Source organism: Mus musculus, chromosome 10 (assembly GCF_000001635.26).
Source record: "Mus musculus strain C57BL/6J chromosome 10, GRCm38.p6 C57BL/6J".
Lineage (NCBI taxonomy): Eukaryota > Metazoa > Chordata > Mammalia > Rodentia > Muridae > Mus > Mus musculus.
Window position 1 is genome coordinate 102,536,317 of NC_000076.6, and position 18,054 is coordinate 102,554,370.

Below are 18,054 nucleotides of genomic sequence, written 5' to 3' on the forward strand. Positions count from 1 at the left end.
TTCTTCTTGAGTTTCACGTGTTTTGCAAATTGTACCTTGTCCAGGACATGAATCCAGCTATCTTTTGTAAAGGTTGTCATAGTTTACAGCACAAATGTCATTTGTATAAAGTCTTGAAACATTCTCTGCTTTTCTTGCACAAAAGCTTGTTCTCCAGAGGTTAATGTAACAAAAAACAAACCAAAAACAAACACTTCTGTGCATGATAGCTAAATTGTATTCATATCATACATCCTGGGTTGTGTGGGAAATAATAACTTTTTTCAAAAATGTTTTGAGTTCCAAATATTATTATAATCTATGGAATGTATCATAGTGCAATTCCTGATTGAGAAGCATACTCTATTAAATAATTATTACTTATTTCTACCAAATCTTGTATTTTTTTTGAAGGAAGGTATGCTCTGAAAACAACAGTTATACTGGAAAGTTTTATGTATACATATTCAAGTTTATTGTTGTTGGCTATATTCTGTTAAGGGAATCTTCTCTTTAATTATCCTTGACTCCAACTTCAACGTCTGGTCCATTTGGTTGACTAAACATTAATGCTCCTTGTTGTACAAATATATAATTGGAGGGCCTTCATTGGCATTGTAATGCCATAGGTAGCATTTCACTTAATTTTATCTGAGAACTTCAACACCTAAGTTCTTAATTTACCTTTTCATGTTTTGTTCACAGTAGTTATTCAGTGTTATAAATGTTAAATTTCTAAGCCAACTTATCTTAATTGTATAACATTTGTCACATTCAATTTAACTATTGTTATTTTATGTTTTATATTTTATGTTCCTATTTAATGACAGATATCACATAAAAAATCTATTACTCAATAATATATTATTATTTCAGAGAGAATATGAGAAAGTGCCTATAATTAAGGCTGTAATTATCACGTGATGATATGTGTTACATGAACTTCTAAATATTTTAAAAAGGTATTCTAAAAAGACTGTTGAATGCACTGTATTAATGCAGCCAAACAATGTCAAGTTATAAATAGATCACAAACATGTTGGCTCATATTAATATAAACCTTAAGTTTATGAATTTTGAAAATATAGTTTGTGAGATAAAGAATAATTGACTGATTGGGACAGGTCATTATGTCACAAGTTTAAAATATTTACAAAATAAGATTGTGAACCATTGCAGTAAGTTTAACATAATTTTTCATATAATAATTCCATTCTCTTCAGTAGATAAAAATGATAGTATAATTTTATTTTCATTACACATAGTGTTTGTTTTCACATTTCATGTTTTACAGAAGTAAGGGCTTTGTGCATTTGATAATTGTGATAACCACTGCAATGAAGCTGAGTCACATATTTATCATATAGTATTAAAGTGAAGCTTACAGAGAAATGGAAAAAATATTGTTGACTTAAATGTGCCTGTTTGATACAGTTAAGAATAACTGCTATATGATTCTGCATTTTAATTTTCAATTAATTTGATAAATTAATCTCATTGTTATTTGATAGAAGGAAAACCAACTAAAAACATTAAACAAAATATCTTACGTACTATTGATTTTTAAAATGATTTTCTGAATGTTAACATCTAAATATTTTGAAACACACTACTTTAAGATAAAATGGATACAACTGTGCTAGACAACATAATAGGAGAGTATGAGAAACCTCTATATCTAATATCAAATATAATAATATGTTAAAATACATAGAATTAAGCTTCTACTGTCTTTTGCTTTGTCTAAAAGTACCAAGATAAGTGAATATCTTAATTATAGCAAGTAAACTACAAAAAAAAAATCACAAAAAGACATTGAATTCCAAAAAAAAAAATTAATTTAAAAAGAAGTGTTGAAGCGTAATGTATTTGTAAGAACAAAATTCTTCTGGATGGGTTATTGTAAATGCTATTGTAGTTTATTTTAATATTTTATTATCAGTCTCTGTTCCAGAGTTAGAACTGAGAGGAACACTCCAATTGACCATTTCCTAGATGCATGATGTTAATAAAGACAGTCACGATCATCTTGTCTCAGTTCTATCAATGATAAGAGCTCAAAGTGCATGATCTCTTAACTTCGTGATTACCCAAATCCATAAAATATCTGAGAGTTAAGTAACTCCTTTAATTTGTAAATAGTAAATGCATACAAACTTCTCCCATAGGGAGGAAGAAATTTAATTAATTGATAAAGGTGGAATGAACAGGAAGAATATCACATGCTGGACACCAAACAAAATTGAATCATATAATTGCATCAAGAGTGAGTCCTTTTATAAATACTGCTAAGCTATTGGGATACAAACATCCACTGGTGGTGAATTATTAGAATAGAAGTTATTCTAAATAAAGAAAAACAGTAAAAGTCCGTTTTAATGTGTCTCTAGCTTACTAGCTGTGTATGAAGTGCCTCATTTTTTGAGTTTATGGCTGTGATGCTAGGGAGCAGATAGAGTCCATGGACATTTGTGACATGTGCTTGATGTTATCACCTAGTCCCTGGTTCTTTCCTATTGCTCTCTGCTTCTTGGCCACCATGAGATGGGCATCTTTGCTACACTAAGGCCATCATGCTACATTACCTCAAGTTCCAAGAGAGGATGGAGGCACCTGATGTGGAGTTTCTTAAACCACGAGCCAAATAAATTCTTTCTCTCTTAAGCTGTGTTTGTAGGCATTTGGACATAGCAATAGAGAGTCTAATGAATACTCTCCCAAAACACAGCAAAAGACAAAACAAAGACAAACTACACTCAAGACATTTTTATTTTCAGGTAACAGTGCCCTGCTATATTAGTTACAAATCTCAACCACTACAGCTGTATTCGCTAGCTAACCAGTATTTATTATATTGCCTCACGAACCCAGTTATCACATTAAGTTTGTATATTCAACCTTTTAATATGTATATGTTTGAAGATAGCATGAATTTCACTAGATAGTACATTTCCAAATATTGGTATGCTTGTTCAAAACTCCTGCATATGCTAAAGATTAAGAAACATGGCCTTTTTTTCAAAAGTTTTATGGGTTAAAATAGTTATCCCTATCAAATGACTACATATTGCCATGATCAAATGATACAAATATATTTTTAAAGAATTTTTAAAATTCTAATTTAGTTTAATGTTGTTTTGAATCTTCATTTTTTTACTCTGTTTTAATTTTAATTTGTCTTAATTTCATGTAACACTAGGATCATCATTATTCTACAGCAGTACTGCCTTTGAATATACATAACAAACTAAGAAACTTAGTATTCAAATTCTCATGCATTAGTGTTTTCTTTCTAACCTAATACCTGATTCCCATAGTGAGCCAGAGACAGTCTTGTAAATCATTCCTGTCTCTCTATCACGTACAGTTCCCATAGAAGCAGTGATTTGAAATACTTGTTTAGTGCATGAATAAAAGTCAGCTAGAAAAGTATCATAAAATAACCAGTTTTCAAAAAGCCAGCCATAAAATATCCTTTAAATATGACAAAACACATACAAGTTGTGAAATATTTACTGCCTGAATTCAGTCTTGAGTGATCATTACATTTAAATGTGTTCATTCAGATAGCATTAAGTTTTAAATATTACTTTGTGTGAATAATGACTGTAAAAATTCCCCCAAATAGTTAAAATAGTCGACCCTAGAAAATTCATAGCATTGACATGATGTTTGAAAGAATCATATAAATGAAGTCTTGGAGCCAGTAAGGTTGTGAGAGTATAATAAAAATCCCCAATTGTTTTTTATATAATATGAAATAAATACGTTTTTTTTTTCACTGTCTATAAGGAACATTATTGAACCTAAAAATTAGAAGCCTTCTGAGGTAGGGAAAACAGTGTCTAATACCTTGATCCTTTCAAGGTAGGAAACGCCTCTGTTGGTGGGAGAGTTCTAGGAATGTTGGCTGTGGGAATGGGCGTCATTATGACTCTTCATAAAAAGGATTCTCTGCCCTCTGCTTCCAGTGTCATTCACATCTCTAAGACAGGGCTGAAGAACTCATAGACCAACTTGCAACCACTGCTAATCACCTGAAAGGATGGTTTCCAACCAGAAAAGGAAGCAGGAAATGGTTCCGGGGTTTGTTTGTTTCTGTTGTTGTTGTTGTTGTTGTTAATATACATGTTTTGACAGCTAATAGAATTGCCCAAGGCAGCTAGAAAGTGACCACTACTGTTCTAGGTTAAATACATAATTAATTCTTTAAGTGACTCATTACTGCGTACTTTTCCCATGGCTGGAAATGGGAGACATCCTCCTAGGTGAACTGAGTGTTATGTAGTGGATACGGATTATATTGCTCTCAGAAGGCTATATTTTCATCCCAAAGTTTAATAACAGCAGCCTATTTGGTTTTTTACTTATCTCACATGTCTAAAACATCTAACTTATAATGTTGTAAGATTACCATGTCCGTTCATTTATTTGTAAATTGAGATTTATATAAATCTCTAAATTTGTTAATTACAACTAAATTAGTTAATACACAGCAGGCTTGAGAAAAATGTATGGAATATTTCAAATGCTTAATATTTAATAGTTACAATTTTCAAGGTTGTATATTGTAAATTTATGATTATTGTATATAGTTTAGTGTTTGTACGTGTGTATGATGTGTGAATGTACACATGGACACATGCAGCTGTAGGCAGGCAGAAGTCAGAGAGCAATTTACAAGACTCAGTTCTGCACTTCCACCATGAGGATCCTTAAGATCATTAAACTCAGGTTAACAGGCTTGGTCTAAAGCTCTTTTCTATGTGAGCCATCTTGCTAGCCCAATATTGCGTATATTGAATAGACTTTTCCAATGCTCCAAACACTTAAGAAAAGTAACAGAGAATTCCTTTTATTTAAATATTATAGTGATTTGTACTATCAGTTAATGTTGTAGTTTATTCAAAGACTAAAGTTTATATTTTCCATGAAAATCACATGTGAATAAGTTGTAATTAGATGTAAAGGCCAGGTGAGTTACTGCTTTTAAAATTGTTAAAGCCAAAGTAAACAATGCCTACCTTCAAAATTTAAAAAACATATGAGTGATTTTGTGTATTATATGTATGTGGTTAATACACATAAAGGTATGGGCTCATTAAAGCTAATTTATAACGTAGAGTCAGCACAAACAGTAAGTCATCAATCGGTTCCTTTAAGAACATACAGGTTTTATTATAGGAATTACTGTGTGTCTTTTCTCCACCAGTAATATGTTTCTGTTGTTCTAAATTCTAACACATTTTTAACGTGGCATATACTTAGCCAATGAACTATAAACATAGTCAAAGTGCCACGTTTTTTAAAAAAATATATTATTCAACACAAATTACTAATTGAAAATATTTTGTAAGAGATTTATCAAAATTCAGTATAGATTTTAGCTGATCATGAACTGGTGAGATTTCTCAGTGGTTAAGGACACTGGCTGTTCTTCCAGAGGTCCTGAGTTCAATTCCCAGCAAGCACGTTGGCCCATACCCATCTGTAAAGGGATCAGATACCCTATTTTGTCATACAGGTGTACATGCAGACAGAGCAGACATGCATTAAAAAATACATAAATAAATAAAAATAAATATTTTGGCTGATCACAAAAACACTTCTATTCTACAGTTGAATATTTCATTTTACTAAGTCCTCTGCTAGGGAGTACATTTGATCTTTTATGATTCTTATTTTATGATGAGATACACACACACAGACACATACATACATGTATATTGATAATATATTTTATGATATTTTTCTTCTTCATCTCAGAAGTCAATAGCCAAAGTGAGATAAGCATTCGATAAGAAAGAAAATCTAGCCAGGCGTGGTGGCACATACCTTTAATCCAGCACTCGGGAGGCAGAGGCAGGCAAATTTCTGAGTTCAAGGCCAGCCTGGTCTACAAAGTGAGTTCCAGGAGAGCCAGGGCTATACAGAGAAACCCTGTGTCGAAACACCAAATAAAGAAAATCTATATAATAACGTTAGTGAGTTTTACTACTAAAACGTAATTGCTGTATATTCTAAGTGTTAAATGAAATGGCAATAATATCCTTGGTAGTTTCTTCTTTGTGTATATGCTTCGGGTTATTAAATAAAGTGATGAATGAATTTGCCTTAACTTGCACAGCAGATCTCTTTGCACTCATAGGTCTCATGACATCATAAATCACACGGGAGTATAAATCATGTCACTTGTTTGCTTGCATTTTGGAGAAGGGTATTGTGAAAGACCCAGTCCATGCGATTTACACTCCCAGTAGAAATAGTTTTAACAGTTCTCCAAAGAGATTATTAGCAGTTGTCAAGATTTCTTGCTTATTTTTACTCAAGAAAGGTCTTTTTATCCACCTCTGGGTAGATAGTTCTTTATATTTTAGTTTACATTGAATTTATGCAGGGATTTATTTCTGCCATATATTTACAACAGTAAAGGGATGGACACTTGCCATGACGGTGGTGTTCAGACACATGATTGGGAGGAAGCCATTTGGGATTTACAAGTATAGGGAGTGACTTTACATAAGCATGAGTCTTCTCTATCCCTTTTCATAGGATGTTCTGTGCTACTCTGGTATTTTTTTTTAATTAGGTATTTTCCTCATTTACATTTCCAATGCTATCCCAAAAGTCCCCATACCCATCCCCCCACTCCCCTACCCACCCACTCCCCCTTTTTGGCCCTGGCGTTCCCCTGTACTGGGGCATATAAAGTTTGCAAGTCCAATGGGCCTCTCTTTGCAGTGATGGCCGACTAGGCCATCTTTTGATACATATGCAGCTAGAGACAAGAGCTCCAGGATACTGGTTAGTTCATATTGTTGTTCCACCTATAGGGTTGCAGTTCCCTTTAGATCCTTGGGTGCTTTCTCTAGCTCCTCCATGGGGGGCCCTGTGATCCATTCAATAGCTGACTGTAAGCATCCACTTCTGTGTTTGCTAGGCCCTGGCATGTCTCACAAGAGACAGCTCTATCTGGGTCCTTTCAGCAAAATCTTGCTAGTGTATACAATGGTGTCAGCATTTGGAAGCTGATCATGGGATGGATCTCTGGATATGGCAATCACTAGATGGTCCATCCTTTCGTCACAGCTCCACATTTTGTTTCTGTAACTCCTTCCGTGGGTGTTTTTTTCCCAATTCTAAGAAGGGTCAAAGTGTCCACACTTTGGTCTTCGTTCTTTTTGAGTTTCATGTGTTTAGCAAATTATATCTTATATCTTGGGTATCCTAAGTTTCTGGGCTAATATCCACTTATCAGTGAGTACATTTTTTGTGGGTTACTTTGTGATTGGGTTACCTCACTCAGGATGATGCCCTCCAGGTCCATCCATTCGCCGTATTTTTATCAGCAAGACATCTTCACGAGATGAAGTCTCTTGGTCTTGTGATTTAGAACTGTGAGCTGCAATGAACCTTGTTTTTCCTTTAAAAAGTAGACCTATTCCAGCAGTTTGTTAGATAGTAACAAAAACCAAATCAATACACCATTTCCCCCAATAGCAACATAAAGAAGAAGAAGAAGAAAAATCAACTCTACGTTCATGTATATTCCAAATTGAATCACTTCATAAAATCTTTGTGTCTAAAACAACATTCCTGCGAAGCTTCATCTTTTCATCCTTTCCTAACAAGGTTGTATAGATTATTGAGAGATAGCCCTGATAAAGAAAGTTGGTCATTTAAGGTATGTGCTTAGGGCCATGATTCCCTCCTATTCGTGGTAGGTTTTGTTGCACGTTTACAATGGTATAAGCTGTCTTATTACTTCCTGTCTACTATGCTCCCTACTCGATGTTCCCCCTTTCCTACTGTGGTATTCTTTGCCAGTATTTGGATTTCCCAAGATCCAGAATGACCCCCCCCCCACCCCGAAAATGTGGCTTGATTCCTTCTCCCTTGGGTAGTCTGTCGAGTATTTTGTCATAGCGAGGTAAAACCTGATACTATATCTGTTATTCCTCTGTAAACATCTGTGTTTACTGTGGTTTCTGCAGTAAGATCAGGCATGGTTGGCACAGAGTCAACGTTACAAAAGCACTTCTTCAATGAAAAAAAATGGCCACATTGACTATAGAATTGTAGAGTCAACTATGATTGACTCCATAACTGTAATACCTAAATTTATCATTCCGCCCTATATTTCCATGTTTTTACTTTGGAGTTTAGACTTCAGTAAGAAGGGAAAGACCTCATCTCATATCTTCTTTGCATGGTGTCTATAATTACTGTCACTGCATCAGTTCTGGGAACATGTCAAGACTACTTTGAAATAGTAAATGAAGAGCATTTCAATTAATTTTTTAGTCACAATGTGTCTCTTCCATAACGAGCTACAAATGGAAACTGAATAGAAATCCGAAGATTTTTGCATTCATATCCTGAAGCACATCTTTCTATTCTTGTGTAGGCGCAACCTAAGAGTGTGTAGAGGCAAGAAGAGGCATTAATGCCAACCCATCTTTCTGAGTTTACACGGGCGATGACAGAAATGTTCTTTGTTTTCTTTTTAGATCTCCAACTAAAGACATGGATCCTGAAGAGAAGGAAATTGTGGTTTGGGTTTGCCAGGACGAGAAGATTGTCTGCGGATTAACTAAACGCACCACCTCCATCGATGTTATCCAGGCTCTACTTGAGGAACACGAAGCCACATTTGGAGAAAAGCGATTTCTGTTGGGCAAGGCCAGTGACTACTGCATCGTAGAAAAGTGGAGGGGCTCAGAGCGAGCCCTTCCTCCTCTGACCAGGATCCTTAAGCTGTGGAAGGCTTGGGGAGATGAACAGCCCAACATGCAGTTTGTTTTGGTTAAAACGGATGCCTTCCTCCCAGTTCCACTGTGGCGGACCGCTGAAACCAAACTAGTGCAAAATAATGAAAAACCTTGGGAGCTCAGCCCAGCGAATTACATGAAAACATTACCACCAGATAAACAAAAACGAATCGTCAGGAAAACCTTCCGGAAACTGGCCAAAATTAGGCAGGACACAAGTTCCCATGATCGAGACAATATGGAGTGTTTAGTTCATTTGATTATTTCTCAGGACCACACGATTCACCAGCAAGTGCAGAGAATGAAAGAGTTAGATATGGAAATTGAAAAATGTGAAGCTAAGATCCACTTGGACCGAGTAGGGAATGATGGGGCTAATTACGTTCACGAGGCCTATTTAATGCCTAGGTTAAGTGATGAAGAGCAGAAGTTAGACATTCAAGCTGAGATCAACCAGACTCTAGAGGACCTGAACGACAGTGAGGGGATGGCGCAGCTGGAGGAACAGCTGCAATACTACAGAGCCCTCATCGATAAGCTCTCTGCTGAGATCGAGAGAGAGGTGAAGGGCGCAGGCATTGATGGGATTGAAGACATGGAGGGGGCAGCTGCCTGTGAGCTGGAAAACTCGGATTTGGAAAGCGTTAAGTGCGATTTGGAGACAAGTATGAAAGCTGGTTTGACAATCCACTCTCACTTGAGTGGCATCCAGAGAGAGATTAAATACAGTGACTCACTGCTTCAGATGAAAGCAAGGGAGTACGAACTCCTAGCCAAGGAGTTCAGCTCACTTCACATTAGCAACAAAGATGGATGTCAGGGAAAAGAAAACAGAGGAAAGGAAGCTGAGGCTCCCAGCAGCAATGGGGAGACCCCTCCATTAACTCAAAGGGTGTTTAACATATATACAAATGACACGGATTCAGACACTGGCATCAGTTCAAACCACAGTCAGGACTCTGAAACGACTCTGGGAGATGTGCTCCTGCTGGCAACTTAACTTCAATGGCTTCTTTCTGACCTTTAATGATGTTTTGGGTGGTTTATCAACGATTCTATTCCGTATATAACATTGTCAAAATGTAAACCATGATAAAGTATTCAATAGTTAATAAAAACTAGTGGCCACCACTGCTTGTTTTCAATATAGTATTACCAACTTTATGATAGGTTCAAGCGAAAGTGTATTAAGAATGCAGTAAATCTAGCTTATGGTTACATAAAGCAGACACAATCTAATGAGGATTGATGATTCCCCCCACAGCTTCTATGAGGCATGAATGATAGGAACGTAAAATTAGTTCTCAACGTTTGTTCATCAAAATATTCATACTGCAAGCATGAAGCAAGATCAACATGTTTCTCAGTTTTGACATTTTATCGTTAGAATATCTAAGTCTGTAAAGTGCAGGGATGTTCCTATGTCATATACATCATATGTGGATTAATTCAAATCTTTGTTGTTGTTGTTTTTAATAATCAGACTGCAAAATGTACTTACTGCGTGAGTCTCTTCCTGACTGCTGTCTGTTTAAATGTAGAGACAGGAAGCTGTTGGGACATGTATAATTCCTGACAGTGGATTGCTTTGGATGCAGATGAGGCAAAGCCAAGTGCTATACACAATCAGTTTTTTTTTTTTTTTTTTCCTGAGCAATTCTACCAGGATCATGAACTATGCACATGCTCACTAGTTCCTCTAATCAAACCAAGGCTGGTTGCAAGTCCATTATTTTGGGAGTCATAGTGTAGGCTACAAAAGAAATCAGTCAAAGGTTTATTTATGTCTTGTCTGTATAAGTATTGAAGTGGAATGTATGGCTGCTTGTATGGACATATTAGTATTCTCTTCTCGGGGAATATGCAGAGGAGAACTGAATATTTATTCTCATATACTGTAACCCATCAGTCAGAGGGATTCCCAGGTACTTAAATAACCAAGTACTTTTAAGCTGCCCCAAGCATGTTAAGGGAAACTCAAGAAGCTTTGTGGATTGTTTGGAGTCTGTCTTCACTGACAATTATCATGTTTTTGTTTTGACTCTGGTAGACATTTCCTCTCTCTCCTCTCTTCTTTCCCCCTCCTATTTGCCAACTCGTCCTCCCTTCCTCCAAGTAAGACAGACCAGGATGTCTTGACAACCAAAAACATTCATTTCATCGTTTTGTTGTTAACTGAATATTGGTATGCTCTAAATTTTCTTTGGTTGGCACATTTCACACATGTCAGGATACAAGAAGTAGAAATGTTGTTTGATGTACGGATACTATGTAGACACTAGCTATTACTCCTAGGACATTTCTTTTTTATACAAATTGTTACAGCACTTAACTTCTCTTCCTTTTAAAGCTTACATGTTTTAAGATGTTTTTACCAGCTTTATTCCAGATGCAATGTCGTTAATGGCTCTTTCCAACTCTTTTTTTTTCTTCTTCTCTTCTTCCCTTACCTTCTTCATATATCTTTGGGAAGACACACCTGTATTTCTATAGCATTGAATGTCTGGAAAGTACCCATGTGACCACTTTTTTAAAAACCACAATATTTGAAGGCCATACAATAAGAATTTAAATTCCATGGAAATACTGGGATAGTCAGTAAACAGCCGGATTCACATAAATCATCCTTTGTTAAAGGAAAGCTCTCCTGAATAATAACCCAACAGATCACTAAAGTGCATGCTAAATTGTCGACAAATTTATTGTTTCTCAAAGAGATTAAATTCATAAGATTATCGTAAGTGATAAGCCATCTGTTACCTTGGTTTTTTTTAAATGAAAGCTATCTCTTTGAATTATATGTTTAGTAAGAAAACAAGTACTGCATATCTTACTATGCAACTTGATCACTTTATCTAGCTTCATAAAGAGTATGGTGACTTTAGGTGCAATTCTGCATTTTCCTGTAAAGAGTGTTAAAACTTCTGTAAGAATGCAGTCTTCTTAAACTCATTGTAGAGTTTACATTTTTTCCATAATTATTAAAATGTATCTGTGCCCTCGCTCATTACATTGAAACACATGGCAATTAGTTTCCATGGTAGGCTCTAATATAGTTAAATATGAGCATATTTATACACATAGAGATAATGAGTGATCTCATGAATACTACTCTATTTATTGTTAAATTGATGGTTAAGCTTATAAATACAGGACCTGCAGGTTTAATGCTTTAATTATCTTCAGAAACTTAGTGAATTACAAGCCCTTAAGTAGCCTGGCAGATTAATCATGAAATGGCCATGTGCAGCTCGGAAAAGCCAGCTATGGTTGACGATGTTTGTTTTTTCCCAGGACTAGTTTCTGAGAGCATGACTGGTGTCTGTGCATAGTTCTGCTCTGGAGGCCCGTTTCCCTCTCCTCTTACTACGAGCTCACATGCTGCCTACTTTCTTTCTTTCTTTTTGTTGTTTTTGTTTGTAGATTTGTTTTGTTTTAGAAGACAGGCTTTACCTGTGTAGCCCTGGCTGTCTTGGAACCTCTCTGCCCGCAGAACTCTGCCTTCTGATTACAGGTATTAAAGGCCTGTGCCAACATGCCCAGTAACTACATCCAGCATGCTTAAAAGTGCTCTTTTCTTTCAGACAACTGTGTTCCATCCAGTTCTAATCTTTTATCTCTGAACATACAAATACCCTAGATGAACTTCTCCTGAGCTTCTCTTGCACAGGAGGCTTCCTGCATTTATGTATTCTGCTAACTCTACTCACTCAGTAGGGTTTTATTTTACTGTGTTATTATCTGCCTTTCTAACTCGATTGATTACTACCAGCTTCGTAGCCCCTTGTTCTATTTGTGAATTGAAATGTGGAACTGTAAAGGGTTTTAACATATTTTGTGAAATTTGTTATATATATTTCACAAAATATGTTAATATATATATATATATATGTGCAATTTTTAGATAACCATGCATATCATCAGGCCTAAAAATATTAGCAGGAATTCTACTTGGAAAGTTAGGGAGCAAATACTAGATCTTTACATTGCTAAAAATTTTATCAATACGATATCATTTTTAATTAACCTTAAAAGGTGTACTTTATTGGGGGCACTATGTGTTATTTCAGTACACACACACACACACAACACACACACACGCACACACACACACACTTTATATTACATAAAATTCAAGTCAGGAAAAGCATTCTTACTTTTTTTCAATTAACAGAGTCTCTGACTTGAAACATCTCAAATGCCTTTTTATTTAATGGCAACATTATTATATCTAAGCATTGTGCATATGTAAGAAAAAGATTTTGTAATTTTGAGGTTGAAGTGGTAGATACACAAGATCTTTTAAATATCTAAATTAAACATCTGTACCACTTTTTTTCTTAATTGAAAAGTTATGTTTTATTAGTACATCAAAGCATTTCTAACCCATTAAATTTTTATTTTTGTATTTATTTAAACCTCCACCGTATATGACAAAATAGGAATCTGTGGCTACATTTTATAAATTTTCAGACTCTAGTTATTGTTCTAATTAAAACATATTTTTCTAGTGACAGAAGAATACATTTTAACCCTGAGGTAGTTTTTACAATAGCATTGAACTATTTCTTTTCATGCTGCCTTACTGGTTTGATAAACTTCATGTGACAAATATAAAGTATCATTTCTTCAAGTTATAACTGATCCAGAAAAATAAAAAAGATTATTGTATCCTGTCTGTGGTATTTTCTTTATTTAAGTAGTTCTATTTAGAACAAATCACATGCCATTTAGAATTATATAATTGTTATGGTAGCTCATACAATTTATTTAAAGATTGGTTAGTATTTCTTGACAAAACAAATGTGTAGCAAATAATATCTAAGAAAGTTTTTGAACAGGCCTCACATATACTTGTTCCAATTTGTTATAGAAGTTTGCCCAAACTTGTGTGCTGATTTATGCATGACTTCTTTCATTTAAAGTGAAGATATTTCATGTAAGACTGTTCAAGACCTTATTGGTTTTTTTTCTACTGGAATTTATTCTGCTGCTGATCTCCCCAAATAATTCATTTTTAACTATTTAAATAGTTCATCACCAACGTCATAAGAATATTTGTTGCTTCATTCTATAATGTTATAAAAAGTTTATTAGAAGTTAGTATATGCTTTCTAGTTGAGCACCAGGAATAAATGTATGCTACTTTCTTTGCCTATGTCACAATAGATAAAGAACAGTGAAAATCTTTTTATTTTAAATTCAGACTGAATTCATGGTTTTAGTAACTGTTGGAATTGAGAAATGAAAAATTTAATGCTATTATTGATTGACTGATATCTGAAAATCCCGGTGTTTATCTCCATAATTCAAACAAGCATTTCACAGAGTGTTTTTCTAAATTAGATATAGAAGATGCTTTTATAGGAGGCTAATTCGATACTACCCTTAATAATTGGATACTTATATTTTTATAAAATATGTAGATCATATATATCTCGTTTTGTTCAGAAAATGGGCACTATGATATCTCACTTCTATTTATGTGAGCCAACTACCCAAATGAGTTTGTTTGAACATTTAAGATAATAACTATAATTTATAAATTTATAAGGAGCACAAAATAAATAAATGTATATTTAGTTACATATTTGAATATATATAACATACTTAACACATCCAGAATAAATAGATAACCTGTTATTTTGCCTTCATAATTACAGTATTCTCACTCAGGAAATAGCTACTTTGAAAGGGCCCCACATTTTTCATACGAAGATATTTCTTCCTGTCTATGCATATTAGGCTATTCTACCAACTCATTAATCCCATGATCAGTCTAAATGATCCTCTATTGGTGAGCATTTGGATGATGTACAGTGATTCACTATGTCATTGTAACATTTTTTCAAAAATATCTGTGAGGCAAGAGATAGAAATATTTGCTCAAATGGTGTCTAATGTATTTTCAATTTTAAGAACATCTGTAATTCACATATGTGGAAAATAATCTTTTATAACCTGAATTGAAAATATGTTCTTCACAGACAATTTTATTTTTATCTGTGCATGTTAAATGCAAAATAAATAAACAAAGTTATATAATGGATTTTATAGGTTAATATTTGGTAATATAATTTTTTGTCATTATTTAAGGTGTATTTATTAGTTACTTTCTAGGGCTGTGATAAAATTCCTTATAGAAAAAAAGGTTTCCTCAAGCTTACAGTTACAGAAGGATAAGAGTCAGTTATGACAGGGAATTATGGAAGGCATGGTGACAGAAACATCTGAGAACTGAGATCACTAATGGCAAGCAAGAATCAGAAATAGAATACTAGAGCTGCAATGGTGCTGAGATGTTCAATCTCAAAGCCTACCACCAGTGCTGCACTTCCTCTAGCCATAGATCCTAATCCTGCTTAAATGGCACCACTAACATCTAGCCCTATGGGGCACATTCTTATTCAAATCCCTACAAGTTGTCATAATGCATGATATCTAATTAAAAAGAATACTCTCTACCTTTTTTATTTTATCTAAATTTTACTTTTAAACTTTGGAGCAATCTACACTAACAGGTTTTTTTTTTATTTTTGAAAATATGAAGACAATTGATTTTGTTCAGATGATTAAAAATTATTTTATATTATTTGGCACAGTACTTTGTCCCTCCACAGTAGAGAGGCATGTATTATTGGTTGTGTGTGAACCAAATTACGTTCCATATTTTAAATCTATTGTGGGCTATTTTATATAATTTTCTTGCTGTGACTGAACTGTATTTATATTATGTACCATAAATTATAATACTAATTTTTTGAGATAAGAAAGCACTGTTCAAAAAAATAACCACTTAGGAATTCATATAATGTTCATAGACAACATCAAAGAGAAAGAGATTAAGAAAATGAAATGTTCCACTTTACACACTCTGAGATGACTCTATTTTCAAGTCTCATATCCAGAACACTACCAGCATGTATGCATTTCTCACATTTAAAGTTAACATCTATATTACTGAAGGATAAAGTGTATCTGATGGCATCCTGTGATGAGTAAATTCCTAGTCTTCTTTATAGGGGTTGGTTCAACTCAGTAAGATGAAGTAATTTGAAAGTAGTGGTGGTGTTCACCAGCCCTCATACATGTACAGACTCCAATCAGTATCTTCATATTTCAATAAACAGCAAAAATTAATTACAAAGTCTTCTAAAATATATGTAAATATTTGTTCTTGCTTTAAGCATTGCTGAAAGTTATACTGTCCAGTATAAAGAAACAATTACCGTTAATGATAGCTACTTATGGTTAAAAGACTGTGCAAGACTGAAATATATCCAGAAATAAGTGAATTTCAGAATACTCTAAATATATTATAAAATATAAATGATGTATGCCAAGTTGCAAATCTATATAAAGATGGAAATGTGTAGGTATTGCTGTTTTCATCTTATAGTGATATATTTGAGACTCAATGCATGTACATTTTCTCCACAAATCTACTTAGAGATAAAGAATCCTTATAAGTAGCATAATTAAGGTTTCTATGTGAGACATATTTCTGACTCTTTGCTGTGTCCTTTGAGACTTTCATAAATAGGAAACCAGGCAGAGGTGGATGAATCATGACAATGCAACTGCTAGGAGCTAGAAACCTGAGCACTTAACAACCTTGACTTCCAGAAGTCAGATTTTAACCCATAAAAGAATATGAAAATAGGACAGAAAATGCAAAAATGCTGACTTGGGTTATGCACGTTTTAGGAACTGCATGGATTTGGTTGAGGTACAACAAATATTAGCTACTTTCATATTTTTCACATTTCTCATTCCAATATTCTACTTCTGTACCACCAACAAAATGAATAGGAGGTGGACTTGAAACTGATAAAGATGAAACTCAAAAATAGTCTCTCCTACTATTTCCACTGCTGACTCATTTATTTCCAGATTGGTCAGGCAAGACCTTTATCATTAACCTTAATTGAAAAGTTAGGATCATGATATTTAAACAATATATGGTCATGAAAATAATTCATATGTTTCCTCAACATAAGAACACACTCTGGAAATAAAGGTGAAGACATGATTCATTTTTTTCTTTTATTAATCTTTCTATTGTCAACCAGTCAACCCATACTAGTAGTGGATATTGGCTGCTATATCATTAAAAGTGATGCAAAATTGGAGGGCTAACAGTTAGCAGAACAAAAGACACATTCTAATAACTCTTTTCAGTGAAGTAATACTTAAACCTATTTCTCCCCATGGATGAAATGTAGTTGGCCATGATGTACATAATTAACGTCTTTTGATTACTGTTTACAACACATGAGACATGGTACTTACATGCATATACCTTCAAGTGGAAGATTATTCATTGTAATCTTAATTTTAAAGTCATTTTCTCTCCATTTTGAGTAAGATTTGTTGTACTTAACTTTAAAGTTATTTTGTTTCCATTTTGAGTAAGATTTGTTGTACTTTGTATAAGAAAGCAGAGGAGCTTTATAACTTTCAGAACTGAAATATCTTTGAAGAGTTTTGTGAACATCACCCTTTTCATATGTGAGCTTGCCATGAGTCGTTCTCCTTTAGGATGCAGATACAGAACATGGGATTGCAAATTTATTCCCTGTATTGTGAGTATAGTATAAATCTTTAACAAAAAAATATGATTTCTTTTGTAGAATAAATGTGAAGACTAACAGAACTGCACAATTTCTTTCTACAATCTGCTCATAATAAATTCAGTTATCTTTCCAGAGATAATAAATGCATAAACACTAAAGTTCATGAGGAATCACAATGTGACTTTGGAAGGAGCTACCATTCATCATAATAAATCAAAAATAAGGCAGACTCTGGAGGACAAGGCTCTATGATTAAATTTCTAGGTCATCCAGAGTCAAGAGTCTTTCTGACATCATTCCCAAAGCTGTTTCCACAACATATTGACAAAGCGTGTCTGTTAAAATCATGGATTCCTAGATTTCACCTTGGAGAAATTGAACGTGGGGGTCTGGATTGAAACTTTAACTTTTTGTGGTTGAAACACTGTCCAAATCATTCTAAAACCAGAGTATTAAGAGTGTGGTTTGTTAATTTTGGCAGAGCTGGTAACTAAAGGCTTCACCAAGCTGCAATGAAGGAATGTGGAAAGCCAACATCACCGGGGTAACTGAGAACTCATTAACTAGGAAAAACACAAAAATCTCTAAAGTCCTAAGTCAAAGTTGGACAGGAAAAAGAAACTTAATATGTCTTCTCCTGAGACAGTGTTTAATTCAAGGCAAAAATAATAGAGTAGACTATATCTTTGGACGAATTTCTGCTGTCATATAAGTGGTGGATATGAATT

At 34.3% G+C, this 18,054-nt stretch overlaps 1 protein-coding gene across 2 annotated transcripts in view; it reads left to right on the forward strand.

Moving 5' to 3' along the window:
- The window catches only part of Rassf9 (Ras association (RalGDS/AF-6) domain family (N-terminal) member 9), a 37,516-nt gene extending 24,095 nt beyond the window's left edge, over positions 1–13,421 (forward strand). The window contains exons 1-2 of one of the 2 annotated variants that reach the window (XM_006513632.4): positions 3,893–4,065; positions 8,490–13,421. In XM_006513632.4, the coding sequence (XP_006513695.1) occupies positions 4,025–4,065; positions 8,490–9,750 (1,302 nt within the window). In that variant the 5' untranslated portion in view covers positions 3,893–4,024 and the 3' untranslated portion in view covers positions 9,751–13,421. Of the gene's footprint in view, positions 1–3,892; positions 4,066–8,489 lie in introns of those variants that run through there. The other variant, NM_146240.4, reaches the window with a different exon arrangement.
- The last annotated feature ends 4,633 nt before the right edge of the window (positions 13,422–18,054 follow it).